Source organism: Bombus bifarius, unplaced genomic scaffold (assembly GCF_011952205.1).
Source record: "Bombus bifarius isolate JDL3187 unplaced genomic scaffold, Bbif_JDL3187 scf7180000007968, whole genome shotgun sequence".
Lineage (NCBI taxonomy): Eukaryota > Metazoa > Arthropoda > Insecta > Hymenoptera > Apidae > Bombus > Bombus bifarius.
Genome location: NW_022884354.1, coordinates 1,502,620 through 1,523,295, shown reverse-complemented (window position 1 = coordinate 1,523,295; position 20,676 = coordinate 1,502,620). Strand labels below are relative to the sequence as shown.

Sequence of the window (20,676 nt, the reverse complement as noted above, 5' to 3'; positions counted from 1 at the left end):
TCGCTGCGTTCCAGTATGCGAGCGAAATGGAGTGCAAAAACCGAAACTGCAAGATGTGCAACTGCAAGCTCGGTTGGACGAACGCAGGGATTGCCAGCGACGTCAGCAGAAGGCTCTTTCACTACCCTCCCTTTTCTTTTCTTCGTGGATTTCTTCCAACTCTTCGAAACGGCTTACGAGACCAGTTCCCCCCCCCCCTCTCTCTCTCTCTCTCTTCTACTCTCCTCCTTCCCGAGGCACTCGCACGATCCTTTCAATGATCGCGGAAGAGGATTTCACGTCGATTTCACCACGAAATCTTCAGCTTCGTACACAAATGATACGATTGCGCCGCGATGCAATTATTGAAATGTCATTTCCAGCGGAAAATAAATGTCTTTTACCTTCTTCCGATTTCTTACTTCCGGTGTCTGTTTTCTAAATAACAAACCAACGCTTACGCTTGGTTCCGCGATGGGAGGGAGAAGTTTCCGCAATTTCTTTTTTCACCGCGAGCTAAATTATAATTCTCGACATCTTCCGCTCTCGTCTCTCGCCAAACTTTTATTCCACGTACAATTGTTGTTGGAAACTTGGTAATTCGATAAGTTTTTCGAGTTAGCAATTCGACCTCCGATACAAATTCGAGGAGTCCCTCTAGTTCATCGTAAACACATTTTACGTTGTAAAAGGGCTCGCAGGCTTTCTTTCCTTCGGCCATAGGAAAGGGGAAACAATATCGGAACTTACAGCGTTAACAGTTCAACGAATCCTTTTGTCCTTTGTAAATTCCCCGAGATTGTTCGTAAAGCTTAGCGGGCTTTTATCTCTTGCCGGGCTTCGAAGACATTTAAGGCCCTTTAAAAAGGACAAGTACGACTGCAGACGATGATCTCGCTTCGTGTTAATGGAGAACCCTTCGAGAAATACAAAGACCTTTCCAAGGGCTGACTCTAAAGAGCTCGAGTATTAGTTAATTTAATGCGGCTTTTATCTCACTTTCCGCGAGCGAGTAGCGCGTAGAAATTAATAATCGATATCGAGGGTGAATCCTTTGGCAAAGAGGCAATCAGAGGATAACATCGAATCCGCAAAGTACTTCTTGGTACTGCGATCCTCGTGTTTCACGAGAAAGAGAAAAGGGGACGGAAGAGGATCGTTGTAACCGGAGATTTTCGTAAGAAGCGAAATAAGCCGGGAAACGAAACGACCGTGAAGAATTTAATTACGTGGCGAGAGAATGAATTCGCCCAAGTGAATTCAAAATAGCTGGCCGGGTCAAACGAGGAAATTTTTCGAGACTTTCTCGGACGTTCCCTGATGGACGTTGTCGGCCGTGTCGGCAATTCGCGAAACGAATTTCGAGCTATGGACCGTCACGAACATGGCCCCTGGGTATCCGGCCGCAGCCGGGCTACCTACCTGCCGTCCACGCGAATCTACCTACGCGCCGCCACTCCTATCTCGGCACCACCTAAGAATTGGCAATTTGCTTGCAAATTTCGTGCAATGTTTCGTCCCCTTTCGACGCCCGCGGCTACACCTCTTATCCTCCCCGTGCGTCCTTCCAAGCGAACGTTCCTCCAGAAACGACCGAGTTTACTTCGACTTTTCATCGAACCGTCCGCCAACACGCCTTCCGATTACCTTTTCTTTCTCCAATTCGCAATTTATCGGACCACGAACAGCCACTAACTTCCCTTTCGCGTTGCATCCTTCGAGTCGGAACATCTTCCGATTAACATTTTCGCATTATTTCCATTCCACCGTCTCCTCTTGCTCGCTCCTTTTCTCTATCGCGAAATGTCTGGATACCCTTGTTATTCGCAACCCTTAACGAGCCATCTGTCTGCCCGCCTTAATTCCGTTATACGGTCTTTCCAGAGACTGCCGGGCAAAATGAATTTTCAACTTTCCGTCGATTTCATATTACCGAGCGCTGACTCAGCCAACGCACCGCCGAGTTTATTCTTTCTTTCCTGTCCTTTGTTCCTTCCTTGTGTATCGGAAATTTCAAAAACTTTTACCACCGCGCTCGAGGCGACGCGTTCGACCCCAGTGTTCCGCGCTACGTGTCTATCATCACGCTCTACCCTTCTCAATCGTCCCCGTATTGTTAATGCTCGTCTATCTATTTATTCCACGGGTACAGGGGCTGCGGTGACTTTGAAAGTCACTCGGGTGCACGCGCACTCCACTAACAAGCAACCCTAACAAATCATGCCGCGTAATTCTCGCCTCGAGCTCGTGTACGTGTAACGCGTTCAAGATTGCGTCTTTTCTTTCTCACCAGCTTCGCTTCTCTCTGCCAGGCCTTTCTCCATTTTTCTTTCGAATCTTTCGCTGTCTAAACACCAGTCTCTTCGCCTCTCTTATCGATTACGTTAAGTGCTATAGATCTGCCATCGATGGCGAAAATTTTACTTGATCGTCGTTTCGAATCTGTCCCGAGGAAATGTGTACTTGCCGCTAAAAATAGGTTTCTGGCACGTTTCCTTCGGGGAACCGATACTTTTGCAAGCAAAACCGAATCAAACAAGAACATGCAAGCTGTATCGATCTTCAGAGTCGGCCTTCTCAAAACCAAAGTTACAAAGAAGTACTTGGCAGTTCGAACCCTACCGAGAACGATCGGTCCATCGATCTACGTTGTGTATAGGTGTACGTAAATGAAATAACCTGAAGTTTAGTACGCCCTGCCCGCCAGGTAAACGGGGTAAGACAAGTTCGAGAAGAACTGGGCTAGAAAACACAAAGGACATAGAACGTGGCAACACAACCTTTCTGTGGGGAAAAGCGAAATGAGGCGAATAGCGCAGGACAAGGCACGAGGTGTCACGTGACAGCAACTGTGTAATTAATTAAACGTCTCGCAGTCTGGCGGAACGTGCTAGATTCAAAGTTTCGTATTCCTCCTGCGATAGAATGATTTCCAGCTGTTTAAACCTTGACAAATAGAATATGCAGAACATTGACGAACCGCTACACGTTGTCCTCGAATGATCTGGATGGTCAACGAATAACATTTAGAAAATTTTCTACGGACCTTGAGAGAACTTTGAATAATCTTAGACTTGATCTCAAATTTTGAGTTTTAACGGTATCGTATTATAAAGTTGCGATAATATTTCAAACAATCGTGTAATAATAAGCGGGCTACGAATTTTCACGTATTTTCCAGAAACTTGAACGCACATACACAGAATGTACATAATGTTCAAAAATATATAAAATATCCAAAGTAGTTGCAATATTTAATAGGCGAAGCGAATCTCTACTTAAGTTCCATTTCATTAATTGCGTTCGTAAAAATAGGAATTTGCATGGATATTGCAATTTTAGTAGAGGAAGACAAGATTACATAAAAAAATTCGTTCTCCGCCGTGCAGAAAATACCAAACTCGTCTGTCGTCACGTAATATCTGGAAAAAGTCGATGCTTCGCCCGTAATAAGTTGAATCGAAGAGAAATCAACGTGTTGAACACACACACCTTAGGATTGCCTGCTCCATACGCACTATTGACGTTTATTAGGTCCAAGGAAGACCGATTTCACCATATAGCTGTTCGAGATTGAAACAGCTCAGAGAATGGCAGGAGGAAGGAACCTGCCACGACAATTGTTTTCCTTTAATTTACTCACAATTCCTCTCTAACACGCAATTGGTCAGCTACGTCGATCACGTTTCGCTCGATCGATCGATCGAAGAGAGCAATCGTCCCTTTATTTTTTCTATTTTCTCGTCGACTCCTTGGACATTGTCTGATTCTTCCTTGACGAAACTATGATTCATCTTTCGACGGAAGCTTGGAAGAAGCACGATATTTTCAAATGTCACGTGGATTTGATTCGTTAAAGTTTGCAAGCAACTGTGTTAGAAGTTCGAGTTGTGGAAATTGATACATTTACATATCTTTCAAGAGTACCGAACAAGATATTATCAATTCCTAAATTAGAAACTTTTTCAATTAAAAGTTTCGATGATTTCAATCATAGAAATCACGCTTCTGCATCAGTCGAGCAGCACGGGTTTCGAGCGTAAAAGCAGAGACGAGAAATCGAAAAAAGTGCGAGTTTGTTCAATAGTAGCGACGAGACGTAGCCTCCGTACGTCACGTCATTTCCGGTTGCCGATCGCCGCGGGCCGCTTGTCCAGCGTTCCATCTCCGTTTCTACTCGAGCGCGTATCGCCATCAACCATGTTTATTAATCGAAACTAGCACGATCGAAAACAGGAAAGATTTGTTTATCCGATAAGACCAACAATTTTTAACCTTTTCCATTTCGTTCCACGCATAAATCGGTCACTAGAATTCTGGTTATCGTTGTTTTTATCTGACGATTCAAGAGAAAAGAGATCGGCCAAGTACTTTACTGGCCAAGTAATCGCGCGTTTTAAAAATTCTCGCGACACATCGGTTGAAAATGTTGAAAGTTAGACGAGCCTGAATCGTCGAAACGTGGATACACGCGAACAACGCGAATCAACGGAATTATTTGTACGTAGAAAATTACGGGCTAAGTATCGAGGGATTATCTCGATAGGGCGACATTATAATGCGCTTAGTATTCGCATAAATCAATTCCATAAATCTCATCGCAGATTAATTCCCGACAAGATCGTCGGTATAAATATTTCGATGATCGCGACATCGCGCTAGACCCGGAGCGTAATCCTAATTATAATAAACCGGTGGAGCACGTATCGACGATTAGTAACAAGTTACGGGCGAACACATTATCTCGGAAAATGAATGTTTTCGGATCGAGACCCGGATGCAACGGCGGCTCGCTAATTAACCGACGTGGACATGCTCTTTATTAGCGCGGGCGGGGGGGGGGGAGGGAGGGCGAGGCTGAATTTATTTTAATTTCAACGAAATTACACGAACTATACCAATAAACGGATACGGTAGAAAATGCTGAAAGATTTCGCGGTGAACGCGAATACGAATCGCTGCAGAGGAAAATCCTAATTGAAATGGAATGTCACGAAATAGAGGAGAATCATTTTTGATGAAACGATGATTTCGGATTGAAATCGTTATCGTCCGTTCGATCGACATTTCATTAATTGTATTCGTTTGCGGACGTCCGCGTGGGAGTGGCAACGAGTTAATTGACGATTCGATGTTAATTCCATGTTTTTTGCGTTATCGCGAATGCATGCTTGGACGGGGAATTCTGATGGAAAAGATGCGAAATGTATTGGGAATATAGTTTTCGGTGAACATAACACTAAGTAGAAGATAAGATATTCCGTGTTAGAGTGTACCTCGTGATCGATCACGATCGTTATATCAGTGTATTCGACGAACAATTTCGAAAGAAAGAAACCAATTACTCGATTGTTTCGTCGTTTTCTATAGCCTTCGAACGGTAAAGCACGAAAATTACGCTTTTTCTCAGTGAAGCTTGCTCGCGTCTAATCCTCGAACGTTGTACCCCTTCCGCAGGTAAAACGGTTCATTCTGCAGTCATTTGCTGGCACAGGTAGTCGGCCGCCGTTCCATGCAATTTGTCCAGCCTATTATTCGACGTCGTACTCGTAGAGGCAAATTCGATCGTGCGGATTAATTCGATCGACTTCGACCTTGGTGGAAGCGAGCGCTCTTCCACTTTACTCAACTTTCCGCAAGGTCGAAGGTCAGCTCGCCTTCGAAAGTCGCATTCGTTGGCGTTTACGGCGAGTTTCTGGACTGAGACGGCTCAGCGGATAAAAGGAGGCCGTCGTCGTCGTCGTCGTCGTCGTCGTCGTCGTCGTCGTCGACAACAACGTCGTTGTTACCGTTGAATGAAAGGCTTGCCACGGTAGATAGGAAGCCGGTTGTTCGAAGAGGGTGGAAAAAGGTAGGAGACCGTACACGACGAGAGGACATAAGTGACAAGTTGAGGGATTGCTGCGCCTACGCGGTTGCATTGTACGCAATCATCCACGATGAACGTCCTCCGTTGTCTCCTGTCTCGCCATTTTCACCGTTTTTGAATCAACCTGCCGCGCCTTGACGTTCCTAAGACATTCGGCAAATGCGCTTCCGCTCCTCGGAGAATCCTGTTGCGTTTCGCGCAGCTTACCCCGGCTACTCGAACGTCGAACGATCGATATTTAAATATATTCAAAATCGTTCTACGAAGCACGCGCAAAATAAGGACGAACGATTCTCGTTATTTCCTCTGTTATCGCGTTAATTTCCTTGCCAGGAGCAGCAATTATTTAATCACCGCTTATCGCATTCCAATAATTCACGAAGCGAGCATTATCGGTACGACCTGGATCATGCCTCTCGACGGGCGAATCGATGTTCCTTCGAGAGCTAGTTTCTACCGAGCTCGTTCTAAACGCGGCTAATGACTGGCCGTTTTCGAGCCGCGTTTTCCAAAACGGCAGAGCTTCGTATTCGATTATGGGAAGCTTGTAACGGTGGAACCCTTCGGGGAATTGCGGTGGCTGACAGCGCGACCAACCGCCGTCCCTCTTCCTCGTGGATCTCGCTTGCACGGGTAAAACAATGACGAATGCGTTCTCGCCCTGGTGCGGCCACACGTTCATTCCCGTGCACGTGCACGCGTATCGACACCGACGTGTGCCGGTGAATGTACGCGCCGAGAACATGGATACGCGCGGAGACACCCGGAAATGCGGGCTAACACGGACCCGGCAACGCTCGAGATCGAGTTGCGGTGTTATCGAGACGGTTTTCCGTCGCTCTTGTACACAGACTAGTTCCAGTCCTGGCGTGTGTCTAGACAAAACGGCCAGATATACCTATTACGCGAAAGTTCGCACACCAACGGTCTGTCTATCGTTTATCTTCTCCAACACCGCGACATCGCGCTCTTTTTACTTTTCTCTCTCTCCTTCTCTCTCTCTCTCTCTCTCTCTCTCTCTCTCTGTTAGCGCTATTGTATTTTCATCTGGTCCCGAAAATTCGACCACGCGCACCGATGAATCTCTACGATAGAATCGTTCGTGTTGCTCCATGCGGTGGAGCCATGCGTTCACCTGCTTCGTTTCGTATCGAAACATTAAATCGGCCACAAGCATGTGAAAAATTAGAAAACGCCACGGTGTGACGGTTCGAAAAATTTGTCATCGGATCGGCTGAACTTAATCGTAACGTTTTACAAGTGCAACTTACGAGTTTGGATACTACGGTATCCTTTTGCTTCAGTCGATTTTCGGCGTGTGTTCCATGCGATCTGGCCGAACGTCGGCGACAAATCACGTTCGTATACCAATTACTTGTCCTTTCAACCCTAAACCTATGTTAATGGTAGCTCGAAATTAATATTAAACGGCCGACTATAACTCGCGCTTTAATCAACGATTAATTTAATCTAATAATTCGCCACATCGATAATTACATCCTCCAATTTCTATAGAATTTCTGTATAATCACGCGCGGACATGCTTGCGATAAGTTTCACGAGAAAGATTTGTCGATCGATTCCATAAAACGTTATTGTACGATCCATTTATATTTACAAAGTATGGCAGTTTTTCGAGGGATCAAACGAAGAGCATGAAACGCTAATCCACGATTGAAAATATAGGTAAATATTCAACGATATTTACATTGGCGAAAAGTATGGTTTTCACGGGTGAGTCGACAAGATTAATGGAATGTCGAGTACCAAGCACACCGAACAATATCCATATCGACCTGCCGGTTTCCATGCTGCAAAGTTTTCAAAAGTTTCCGTAAACAAATCACGTGCCCCAAAAGGGAGAAGGTTTAAGCGATATGTCCGCACGAAGAATCGGAAACGCGTTTCCTTGAAACGCGAGCAGTCGCTTATTCTCGTACTGCCCCATCGTAACATAGGCGAGGTAACGCTTCGACGGTCCATCGATGGTCGCTTATGGGTTAAAGCAAAGTGCGATCGTTGATACGATGGCCGCGGTAGGGGAATGGCAGCTTCAATAAGAAGGAGAAACGGCGTTTTCGCAAGCCGCGTATTCCAACGGGTTTCCTGGGGTAGAACGAAGGTAGCGGCGAGGAAAGAGGGAGAAAAAAGTCGTTCGAAATTCCGCGCCATATGCTCAATGGCCCTTCCAGGCTGCCCCTTCCCCCGAGGAACAGTCACGGCGCCCGAGCCTTGCCGTAGCCACGGAGAAATTCAAATTTACGCACCAACTGCCCCGGGTGTGTTTTTCGAACTTATGAAAAATGAGTCTAGCCGAGGGTCCAGACTACTCTCCAAACCCCTTGTTATACCTCCCACGCTCGGGGGTTTACCTCCTTCGGCTTCCACGCCTTTTTCCTATGCCCTATCGTTTTAATTTCCTCTCTCCCTTTCCGCGAACCCGAGTACTTCGAGAACAAACACGATCGTTAATTGCCTCGAGAACGAATAATCGTGAAATCGACGCGAAGAATTTGATGGATATTAAAAAATCTCTTTTCTCCGTCTCCTTTCTTATTTGTTTATCGATAGGTTAAAAGACTGCCTCTTGGTTTATCCTTTTAAAGCAAATAAAATTCTCGGCTTCGTCATATCGATTACCTCGAGGGTTCCTTTTCAATCAGCTGCCAGTTCTATAGTTGCGGTATTTTTCCAGCTCTGACGTTGTCCGATCATTCGGTGGAAACAAACAAAGCTGTTAACCGGTCACCGAGATCCCAAAATCAAGACGGTCGTACGGTTAGCAACAACGTAGAAATACCACGGAGCCTCTTCCTCCTCCGCATTACCATATCTTTCGCGTATCTGTTCTCATTTCTCTTCCGTTATTGCGGCCGGTTCTTTAACTCGGTTCATTTTTCACTTATCCGGCGTGTTGCTCGCTACGTTACCCACTCTGATACGAGATCCTGCTTGAATCTGACCAATTCCGGCCTCCACCGCGTAACCTTCCCTACGAAATTTCGCGAAAGTGCCTTTCTCCGAATGAAATTTCCACATAAAGCGGTTCGTCGACGGTTGACTCGACGGGCAACCGCGCGTCGCCTCATTTTCTTTACGGTCCTATTGTGCAGTCGCGTAAGGCAAAAATGAAAATGATTTTCAATCTCGGCGGGACGAAACTGAAAAATAAGAGGGCGACGCCGCGATGCATCGCGATGGACAAGCTTCTCCCATTTACGACGCTGACATACCGAGGATAATCCAAGTTTCCAACGTCAGGGAAATCAATATGGCCGACCAAGACGAGCAGCAGGCCCCTCGGCACACGTTTTCACGAGCATTTTTTGTCACTACGCTACGACCGCATTACGATGAATTATGGTGCATAACCTCGAGAGACACGGAACCACAATGCATATAACCTATATTTCAAGTTCTTACCGCGAAACGTGCGCCGGTACATTTCACGGCGTAGCAACTCGATCCAGTCTGACCAGAACTAACATTCTGTATACGAACAAACGTTATCGATATTACGCCACACTCGGTTCTATTTTCACTGATCCTCCTTCACGTCTCCGACGTCTCCGTGTCTTTAATACTCTGTTTCTCTAGGAATACAATCGTATAGGTGTCATGAAAGTCGGCGCTTCGCGAGTACAATATCAATTCCCCAATTCCTTCAATTTCCCAATGATATCTTTCTAGTTTTATATCTTTGTTCTTCGCTACCACATCTTCCTAGGAATAATTTTTAGTAGATTGCCAATGTTTGTGCAGTTTGATATTTTCACGAAGAAACTTTACTAAAGAATTCTAGCCACTTTCCGTAACTTTGACAAAATTCTAACCACGACCAGATAAAAGACATTACCAGAGATTATCCGCCTTCTATTTCTCTTTCTTCGCTTCCTCCTGTGCTGCGTAACACGGAGAAAGGAAAGGTCAAGAGTCCTTGCCCTCGGAGAGTAAGTCCAGGACAGATACTAGTACCGGTTCCGTTCGTTCACGATCGTTCCGAGTCTTAACGAGGTCCATCGTACAGCCAGGAACAAACTCTTGGAATCATGGAACCGCGTGTAAGTTTTGAATACCTGAATACCTCCTCCGCGAGTCTCCAGTTTGCCTCTATCGCTCGTCCCATGATTTTTTCATACATATCATTATTATTATACGCCTTGTCGTTTACTTTTTGCCACAACATGGCAATAACATAACATGGAACTCTGAAGTCAAATCGATATACTAGGATACACGCGTTACTCTTCAATTTCGAAGAAACAAACGATTTAATTGTATTCTATCAAAGTTCGTTTCTCGTAAGGAGATGACACCGATAATATTAAGTTTCCAGGTAAATTTGACCATCTCCGATCCATCTACGATTTCGCTGAAACGATCGAAAGAATGCAGGAGGGTAAAAAGAAGAAGTTACACTTGTAACTCTACTCGTCGATTTGTGAATTTGCGATACGACGTGGCTTCTTAACGATTGAAAATCATAGTGCTTACGTAATCTTGAGCTAGTCGCGCTATTTCTACGTAGGAACAATTCCATTCGCGTTATAGCCGCCCAGCTAATAGAAACGTAATATTCTTGGCAAACAGCATTAAGGCAACGAAAGAAATCGTAGCCATAAGTACCATGGCTTTATCGATGTATCGTAAACGCGAAAACACACGCGACGGATTAAAATTGCTAGATGCGTTGGAGCGCGAGCACGCGAAGCATTTACGCGGCTCGCATATACGGGGATACAAACCCGCGGCTATCTGTGTCGCGTAATTGTCAGCGTAACATCGTTCCGCGAAGCAATTCGATTCCTTTTTCATTATTCAAATTTCGAGCCGAGTGTTGGATCGCGGTTCGACCAGTGAAATGTACGGCATCGTCGCGCGTTAACACCCATGATCGCGACAATTTTTTACTTTTTTCGATTCATCCCTCCTACCGACCAAAGCGAACTACCAATCGTTTCATTCCGTGGGAATGCGATTCGATTTTTTCACGCTCTTCGTTGGCCGTTCGCGACAAAGAACATCAACGATTTCGAAAAAAAAAATATATATACAGATCAAATCATCTTTCATCGACGAATTTCATTAGAAAACGCGAATCATATCAGACGCTTTTCTTTCACGTTCCGATAAAAATCTCTAAACCGTTGTTTACATTCCGGTAGCAGATTTTTTCGAGAGAAAATATACGGCGGGGAGATAAAAATCGATTCGATAACGACACCCGGTGCATGGGCTGCGCACCAACTCACGTAGAACCGGTACGTGCTTCCGTTGTCTCGATTAAATTGACGGAGGTTGGGTTATACGATTTAGTAGCGGCGTACTATTGATTATTACAGCATTACAAAAATGGGAACGGCTGTGTGCGCGCCGCCTGGATAGACCCGTCGCTTTTTATAAACTGTCGTAGCTGATGGCCGGAAAACAAACGAGGAAAAAGCCAGGGCGAGAGGAGAAACGAGAGCGAATCGAATTAATGCCCAAAGCTGCCGCTTTAAACAGCGAGCCACGCGGTTTTCCCAACCTTGCTTTAATAACGAGAGAATCGTAAATTTTCGAAACCGGTGTCGAGACTCACCCTCTCGAGTCCCTTACCGCCTCCGTGGTCCGTGTCGCAGCGTATTAAAGCCGACCAAGAAATTCAACGCGACTTTTTATTCCCGGGCGCAAGAACCAGTCTCTCGCGGTGAAAAAGGGTCGGCCGTTTTCCGCTGATTATTTCACCGATAATTGCCGAACGATTGCCTCCGCGTGCATTCAAGTCTCCGCCAGTTAGTGCGTGTAGCAAGATATCCCATAGGATACAAAATATTTTGCGAAAGACGAATGATTCTGAATGAGATGCATCTGCTCGTTTAAATTTCAAGCAGATTTTCCGGTTTTTCGTCTTCATCGAGCAGACTAACAAAATACGAGAAACGCCGAATAGAAAAGTGAAAACGATATCGAGGACTGTCCCAAAAGACGATCAAACCGAAAAAATTCATCGGAACGGAAAGAGCAAATGGGGAAAAACGAAAAGCTCGAGAGAAAGGGATTCCAATTGGTCGATCGCTCGTCCATCGATAGCGCCAATTACTACATACAATGTTCATTTTTTCCTTTTTTTTCTCTTTTTTTTTCTTCCTCAAACAATTCCTTTAATCGTCAGCTGGATCAAATTCGTTTCACTTCTTTCCTTCGTTAAAGACACTAAAGGGATATAAACAGGGAAAAAGTACGGTTTCGTTGAAAAGAATATAACGTTAAGCTTGATATATTCTTGGCACGTGTACGTATCAAGTTTTATCCACGAATTTTCCGCTATTTTCCGCTCGGCCAGTTTTAGTCTGTAGGCGTTTAGCTTTTTCGGTCTATACAATTTTCCCAGATATATCCGGTTAGAAATTAATATGGAACACCCTGTATACAGGGACACGTCACATAGATTTCGCGTGTAGTTACAACACGTTCCAACACGGGTATCTAGACACGCGGCCATGTTTCTGCCAGCGCACGGAAGCAGTCAGCGTGTCGATGATTTAAAAATATAATATATTCAACGGTTGACCGCCGTTGCGCCGCTTAACTAGCCAGCCGTGTTCAACTTTCAAACACTCTTTTTCTCTCTATCGTTACCCACCCTATACCCTCCCTTTCCTCTGTCCTTCGTATCTCTCTGTGTTTTTTCTTTTTCCTTCGTTTTCCACGGTCCTATCGCCTCCACCGATATCTCCATAATCGACGTTTAACTACATTTTAATCAGCACGTGTTTACACTGTGACAAAAGGAATTCTCCCGTTTGATCCACTTGTCCCGATATTACCTCCAAGTTATACACAATGGTCGCTTATGCCGTTTTGTTTCAAGCATGAAAACGTAACCGTTCAGATTTATTTCGATCATCGAACGGATAAAGTAGCTGAAAGGCGCCTGGCGTATTAGCCAATTCGACGTCGACTTGTAAATTTCAAAGAGTCACGCCGACGTGGAAAGGGCGGCCAAGTTTTCGCCTGAAAAATGGCAGCCATTCCCCGAGCCGATCTACAAACACGCGAAATTTCGATCGCGTTTCGTGCCGCTGCTCGTCGAAAGAGCGAGACCGAGTCCTCGATGAAGAGATATCGTTGACGGTTAACACCGTGCCGCCGCTAACTTTCGACGGCTATTACGGTTTTTCGTGAAACGTAACGCTGAAATGAAAATGAGGTTGTAAATAGTACGCTAGCGATCAAAAGGTTATAGTCCATACCGTGTACTCTTCGATTTCTAAACAACGATTTGATAACGGCAACGTAGAGTCGAGTTGGCTGGCTGACTGGCTGACCGATCGTAATTTCAAACTTTATGGTAATTTCATGATTTACACCACTGAAATAAGAACTCGAGTACTATCACGGTGACCTATATTTCCATCGATTCTGTACGTATCGCTGTCCAACAATTTCCAACCGCCATTCTACTCAATTTATATACAAATTTCTACGTTTGTGTATTATCGATCAAACGTTTAACGGTAAATTCGAAATCGCTAGAATTTCAATCATACTCGAATGTCCGAGAACGTAATCCGAATCTGGAACACCTTTGAACCGGCCGCGGATAATGACGTCAGGGACAAGCGATTTATAATGGCACCGCGGTGCGTATCGTCGCGACACGCGTACGCCCGTCACGGCGATTTTTTACATCACCGTGTGGTACCATAAATCAATTAAACAAAAAACCGCGGAGCCTGCGAGTGACAAATTCAGCTGCGACTCGGTCGAACCACCTGCAGCGAATTTGATTTGCGCGTCGACCGCTGCTGCCCTTTCCTCCTCGTTACAGTCCGGCTTTGTTGTTGACCGACGCCCTTTTTTATGCGGATATTTCCACGAATTCGTGACAGTCAGCCGTGCATTTTTATACGTTTCACGGGAAACGCGAACATTCAGACAAATGTAAACCTCTAAATCAGTGTTTCCAAAGTTTACATATACGTACAATTAGATATATTAAACAGGATCGGTTGCCGATAAAGTAAATTTATATCTCGCGTTTCGATCAAATTAGAGCACAATGTTCAAGAACGAACGTTTCAATCCATTCGTGATTTAATCTATAGATAGCAGTATCTATCAATATAGTAGCTATCGGAATAGCATATTTGTGTAAATACATCTGCCGAGACACGATCGATAAATACTTTTAATAATTATTTCTTTTCTTTCGTCCCACGTTCGAGAGCAACGTTGAAATCGGGCTTGTACGCGCCCGAGCATTTCAATAATTAAATAATCTCGAACTTGAGAAATAAACCTCAACTTTCCTACGTCAATTTGTTTAATTTTCTTGGTGTCTGGAATCGGCCCTAGAAACTCCAGGATACCTCGTGTCTCTGAAGAAAGCGAAGACAACGTTACACTCCGTGAAAACTTAATTGCTCGGGGATTCGAGCTCGTTAGACACCGCGACCCCGATTCCCCGATTCCCCGATTCCCCGATTCCCCTTCCTTTTGCCGTTCTTCTTCCTCCGGTTATGCAATACGCGCGCCAACATTTAAAATAATCGTTCGAGTCCATCGTTATTCGACGTGTTGTTAGCAGCTGTTCGAGGGAAAAAAGGAAAAAAGAGAAAAGAAAAAAATGATAAAAACAGGCCGATCTATAAAACCGAAGAGGAGTAAACATACACTGTTCGTGTGGATTACTTCGCTGGCATGTTTGAGAAACAGTGTACGCAATGCGTTAATGGCCGCATCGTTCACGTTCCACATCGAATATATTTATCGTTACTCACGGCCCTTCTCTACCTTTTCAAATTGTTTCGCTTTATTCTTCATTAAGGGGCATTTTTTTATTGGAGTACGGGCACGAAGCGAAATGGGCTCGCTCTCGAAGAACATTACGCTTCCCAAGGGATTCATTTCTCTCCGGTTCTATTCCACTCACTCACGATCAATTCCAGACTTTGCTTCTTACCCTCGTGTAACTTCGAATTGGCCGGATTCGTGCTCGTTATATCCGATGTCGTGAGTGCACTTACACCATCGCCGCCGCTTACAATCGTTTCACTCATCCAGTTGATGATTTTGCTTTCGGACCTCTTACAACTTCGAGCCATCCCGCAGGAATTCTCTGCCGCCTCTTATTACGCTTAGTGGATCCCTATCAATCTAACTTCAAAATGGAATTTCGTGATTGCCCCGCGTCTCTGCACCAGCCATTAAGACCCCTCGTCTCGCCGGGCGAAACAAAATCGACCCGCAAATTGCCCTAATTATTTACGTGTCGAAGCTGTTTCGCGCGCCAAGAATAAACAACTCTGTTACGGCGGATAAGTGGAAAGGTGGGTGAATTTCTATTTCAATCGAGTTATCCGCGAGAACACCGACCATAGTCGAGACACTTTGTTCCAAGTTAAAATGCAAATCGCTCTATTTGCGAATTCCAGCAACTTGTTTTCATCAAATTGCTTTTCGCTGTTCTTTCCGACTTACATCGCGAACAAATCGCATTTCCACATTCTAGCTTCGAAACGTTCATAAATCGAACATTTTCCGGCTTCCATATAAATACACCATTTAATCTACCAAATAAAATTCCTCTACAGACACCGTTAAACGATATTTTTCTACTCACTCGTCCCTACCTCCGCTCATCCTCGTGCAAAAACTTTCGATCGTGGAAAATCTCGGCGCCATAATCCGCGCAATTTCGTCTCACCTGATCAACCTGACGAACAGGACATAAAACTATAAGCCAGCGAGTACACGATAAAGACGATTATTGCGCTAAATCGTCCTGCTCGTACATTTGCCGTTACTCGTAACGACAAATTCGCGACTAATCTCAGCCTCTCGCCCACACACGAGAACCGAAACGCGTAAGTTCTCGTTGAGCCGGCCGAATCCACGAGACCTTCTTCTTCTTCCGAAGGTGTAATTCATCGCCGTCGACGGAATACCAGTGTCGTTGGCCGCGTTTCCACGCGGCTGCTCATAAAACTTTGGTCGAGGAGGAAAACGAGCCGAAGAAAGAGAGAAGGAAGAGAGGTGGAACAGCGGGCGAAGGAGGAAGAAAGCGAAAGGAAGCTTGCGAGCTACGAAAAAAGATGGATGGTTGGTGGATGGTCCACTTTATTGCACCGGCGGATATTGTATAGCTTATGGCTACAGGGGGAGGAACGGGAACAGTTCTGGCAAAGCATTTTCCCTGTGAAACGAATGATCTATCGCGCGCTACGCCTACCCACGGACGCGGTTACGGGCAACGAATTTTTGGTCGGTCCGCAGTCTCTGGACAGAAACTCAGGCGAATTACTTGGCGAAACTTCTTGATCCTTCGTACAAGTTGAAACTTGGATTCCGCTTGATCGATTCGAACCCGGCCGCAAACTTTCTCTTCAATTTTCGCACGATTATAATTTTATCATCTGACAGCGCCGTAAAACCGCGACGAAACGACTTTGACTGCGAACCGTCGGTTTTTGAATTTTCACCGGTTTCCACGAATTCGTCTTATCCTACCGCCGAGTTACATCGGAGGAAGCAGTTCCCAATACGCGCTTCGAAGCCGAGTAATATGCCGTTCGTGATGCAATCGTGGGACTTTGCGATTAATTAGCTTTAGTAACACGGATCTCGTTAAAAAGAAAAGAAGAAAAATAGAAAAAAGAAAGAAAGAAAAGAATCGGAAGCGTGCTTTCGGAATCGAAGCTGGCCAGACGTTAGAGGAAGGCGGGGAGATCGAATAGGGAGGTAGAGCGAACGAATACTGCATCAAACCGAATCCAATAACTCCCACGGGATTACAAACCCGACCCTCGGGAACCGAGCGTTCCCCGAAGATGTGTAAGTTGCGGCGAAGAGGAGACTACGAACGAAAATAAGAGAGAAAGGTGTAGGACGAAGAAGGTGTTGGGATAAGGGAAGCTAGTTCGAAAAGGTGGATCGTCGCAGGGCTAGGATATTTCGTTGTGACCAACCAGACGTATATCGCAGCTTGCATTAGTATCAGCTGCACTTGTAGATGGGAAGCTACGCGAATGAACCGGCTACGTGGGATATTTTCTTTGAAAATTTTCAAAGAATATTTCACAGGACAGCAGATGCGGATCTGTAGGAAACGAAAAGTTTTCATCAGGATATCGAACGAGGGAAAATAGAAAGCGATACAGAAGTGTACCGGAGAATAGTTAAGACACATTGTACGCAGAAAAAAGAATTCTCCTGTTGTTCCGATTTTCGGATGGCTCGCGCAAAATATCTTCGCGTCGTTTATTCGTTACGGTAATTTATCAACGGTCGATTTATGAATTTTAAATGATTTAAGGGAATTTCCCAAATTCGAACATCGTTCGTGGAACACGTTGCGCGACGTACTTACAGATCAATGAAGATCCTGACACGTTTTTACAATGCAAAAAGATCGACGGATAAAGCGCTTTTGACACGAGAATCAAAAGGGCGAAACCGCAACGGTTCGATTAAAAAAGAATAACTCCCGGCCTGCGGTCACGATACACCTCGAACTGGCAACAAATGCAGAAACAAAAAACAAATGAAGAAAGAGGTGATCGGCAAACAGAGCCACCAAACCAAACCACACGAACCATCGTCGGAACGATGAAACAAAATATTTGTGCGGTTTCAACGATTTTCGTGACGCGCTTCACCAGCTCCCTACAAAATTGAATTTCTCCAGGAAGATTCGTTTACCACCCGTTGCATAACATAGCCATACACGCGTGCACTGACTGCTATACATCGTCGTGTTACCGTATGTGTCGAAGTACGCTCACACTCGCCTACATTCCGATCGGTCGAAGGAACTAGAGGTAGCCGTTCCGACCAAACGATAGGTATATAACTTAGAAGTCGTTCATGGGATTTTGACAAATCGCCGAGGCTACCGCCGCCCTATTTCTCCTTCCGCATTTTCTCCTTTTCGTTCGATCAACCGAGCTCTTAACTTTTACCAATGTCCTCGAACAACGATCGAACGAAAACCATATAATCGTAGCATTTTATAAAATAGTGGATTTTGAATGTATGAACATATGAAAAATAACAAAATCGTTGAGTCTGACAACAAATACAAAATGGTGTACTATGATCGTTACACGATATCACGAATTACTAGACATGTGTGTATAGAACAATAATCGTGGAGCTTCGAGTATGGTATACAAAAATTGCGGTTTCAATTGATAAATACGGAATCTCTTAAAGAACATTGTTTCTTTTTTCTATGCATAGGAAAGCAAATAAGAATTTCGTAATAATTGGGCTATTTGACTGGAAAACAAACTGCGCGAGCCCTTTTTCAGAAAGCTTCTCAGATTCGGTTGCGAGTTGTTCGAAAGGCATCGAGTTAATCCCATCGCTACGTGGCTCCTTCTGCCAATAAAACGTAGAAACATTCTCGATCTAAAACGATCGAAAATTGCAAAAGGTATCGGTCAAGCCTCACACCACCGGCCTGCTTTTCCAACCGGGGCAACAATGTTGCCGCACTAAATCCTCTAGCCGCGCACTACCAGAAACTTTTCCACGTAGCTCGAGTTCTCCGGGGTTTATCGGCATTGGAGGCAGTTTCCGGCAGCCAACATTCTTTTTTTCTTGCTTGATATTTCTCTCTTTTCGGACTCTGCCCCTCTTCTACGGAGCTAATAAAATTCAAGGGTCACGCAAATCGAGCGTAACCGGGCAACCTACTCTTTCGAGAGCGATCGAACTTTTGCCTCTCGCTAGAGCCCGATATTACCGTCACGGCACCGCAGCAAAACGACATAACGACGACTCAAGCCGAGAGAAACTGTATTCGACGATCGCCTTTTACGTTTCACAATTACGAATCGTAATTACACTGTTCGAAACAATAAGGAGCAACTAAAGTTGCCACGAATGGCTTTATCGCACGAACAAAATGAACAGAGACGAGCAAGTCATATACGTATATTGCCGTGTTATTCGAACGAAACTGATCGTTTTTAAGGCAATGATCAAAACGAAACGGCAATGATGCAAACGTAAGGAGCAGCCATCAAAATCAAAGTGACTGACAAAATCGCGAGACTGGTTAGCGATGTTCCATTTTGATCGATCGTACTCGTCGAACTACAAACAGATCATATAACTGCACTTCAGACGACTTTTCCCATTTTCTACGATTTTTCGTTCTCGTATAACAGAAGTTCGCATTCGGATAACTGGATTCAATCGGCAAGATTTCGTTCCAGTAAATGGAGTTTAGACAGATAGGGCCTGTCACCGTAATTGTTTCGAGCAACGTACTTTTTCACAATCTGTAAGATACAACCTCCCACTTCCATGTATTGCCGATAACGAATCGGTTATTCTCGTAAAAAGTCATTGACATAATTCGAATCGCTGATGAAGCATAGATCGATCGCAAACGACGATAGCGCTCTCTAAGTAGAAAAGAACAGACGTGGTCAGACCGGAATTCGAAACGGATCAACGGGATAAAAGAACGATATCGAGACAACGCTATTGTACTTACTGACTAAGGTGAGGAAGGGTATGTTGTGCTGTTGAAAATGGGGCGTGCTGCAAGCTTCTTCCGGCCTTGAAACGGCGCTTCCGGTTTGCACTTCTATCACGTGACCGTCCCTTCGGTAGAACGTCATGCACATGAAACCGCTCCGACTGAAAACAGGAAGAATACCGAATAAAAACCGCACATTCCTTTGCCCTGTAAAAGACTGGTAAAACGTTTCGCCACGCGAACAATAACACGACTGTTTACTCTGACAATGGTACCGCGATTGTAGCGCGCGTCCGGCGCAACCCGTTCCTCAAAACACTGTACTCTTTTTTCCTTTTATCGGCAGAGTTCTTTGCCCTTTTTTTTTTCTTTTTCTTTCCGTTCCTGCATTCGGAGACTACGAACTTTTTCCCTTTTTATCGTTCGCGTCCTTAGCTTTCTCCTTTTTCTTTTTCCTTTACAGAAAGATGAAAATTTTTCCTATTTTTTCTTTTTTCTTTTTTTAACCGCTCGTGGCGTACAAACGACAAAACAAACATGCAAGAATAGGCAAACCTTATGCTAGCGATCGAAAGCGGTTATACTCACCAACCGACGGTGAAATGCGCGACCAACATAGTCATCGTCATCGCTTGAGCAGCGCTAGACTGTTTGATGCTGTTGCATAAGATCTTTACGTCCTGATCTTCTTGACCCGGAACGTACTGTCCGTCTAGGGGACCGTTTTCGAATCTCGAGGAACTGCTATTCGATCTGGTTACGTGCAGGGAAGCGTTCCGAGGATGGAACGTGTAAGATCTGGTCAGGTCGAGGGTGTGCCAGGTCAGTCCGCCGCTAGAGTGGCCGGTTAACCAATTGGGAAATCGGCACTGGCCGGGTGGCGAGACTGAAAGCGTACGGAAACCAATTTATTTAATGCTGATTGGACTGTTGCCACGAGTTGCCCTCCCGCTCTTTCAACTTCGCTACCGGCGTTAAACGGAACAGCTCCTTTCGTTTTAAAACGTATTTAGAATACGGACTTTGCGATATCCGTCTGTTCGTTCGTTTGCCTCTCGTTTTTATCCGCGTCGCTTAAACGGTTCGTTTCCGCCGACTCGATGGAATATTTGAGAGTGGCGCGGGCCAACGCCAGACCTTGAGCGTAATCGACTCGACCTTGGAATCGTCGCTTTAATTCTATTCGATCGTAGTCGTCGACGGTCGCGCGCCGAACGCCGTCGAAAGACGAAGTCTAATAGCCGTAAGAACGGAATTATCGCGATAATGTTCACCCGGCAAGACGCACTCCCGTACTCTTTGGATGAACGTTTCCGTAGTTTGATCCAGACATTCGCATTCTCGCATCGAT

At 45.0% G+C, this 20,676-nt stretch overlaps 1 protein-coding gene across 4 annotated transcripts in view; it reads right to left on the bottom strand.

Annotated features, from left to right (window-relative positions):
- LOC117210589 overlaps window positions 1–20,676 on the bottom strand; it is a 258,899-nt gene that overhangs the window by 18,055 nt on the left and 220,168 nt on the right. For all 4 annotated transcript variants that reach the window (XM_033453749.1, XM_033453757.1, XM_033453765.1 and 1 more), the window contains 2 exons: window positions 19,914–20,211; window positions 19,341–19,486 (listed from right to left, as the gene is read on the bottom strand). In XM_033453749.1, coding sequence (XP_033309640.1) covers window positions 19,341–19,486; window positions 19,914–20,211 — 444 coding nt within the window. The remainder of the gene's footprint in view (window positions 1–19,340; window positions 19,487–19,913; window positions 20,212–20,676) is intronic.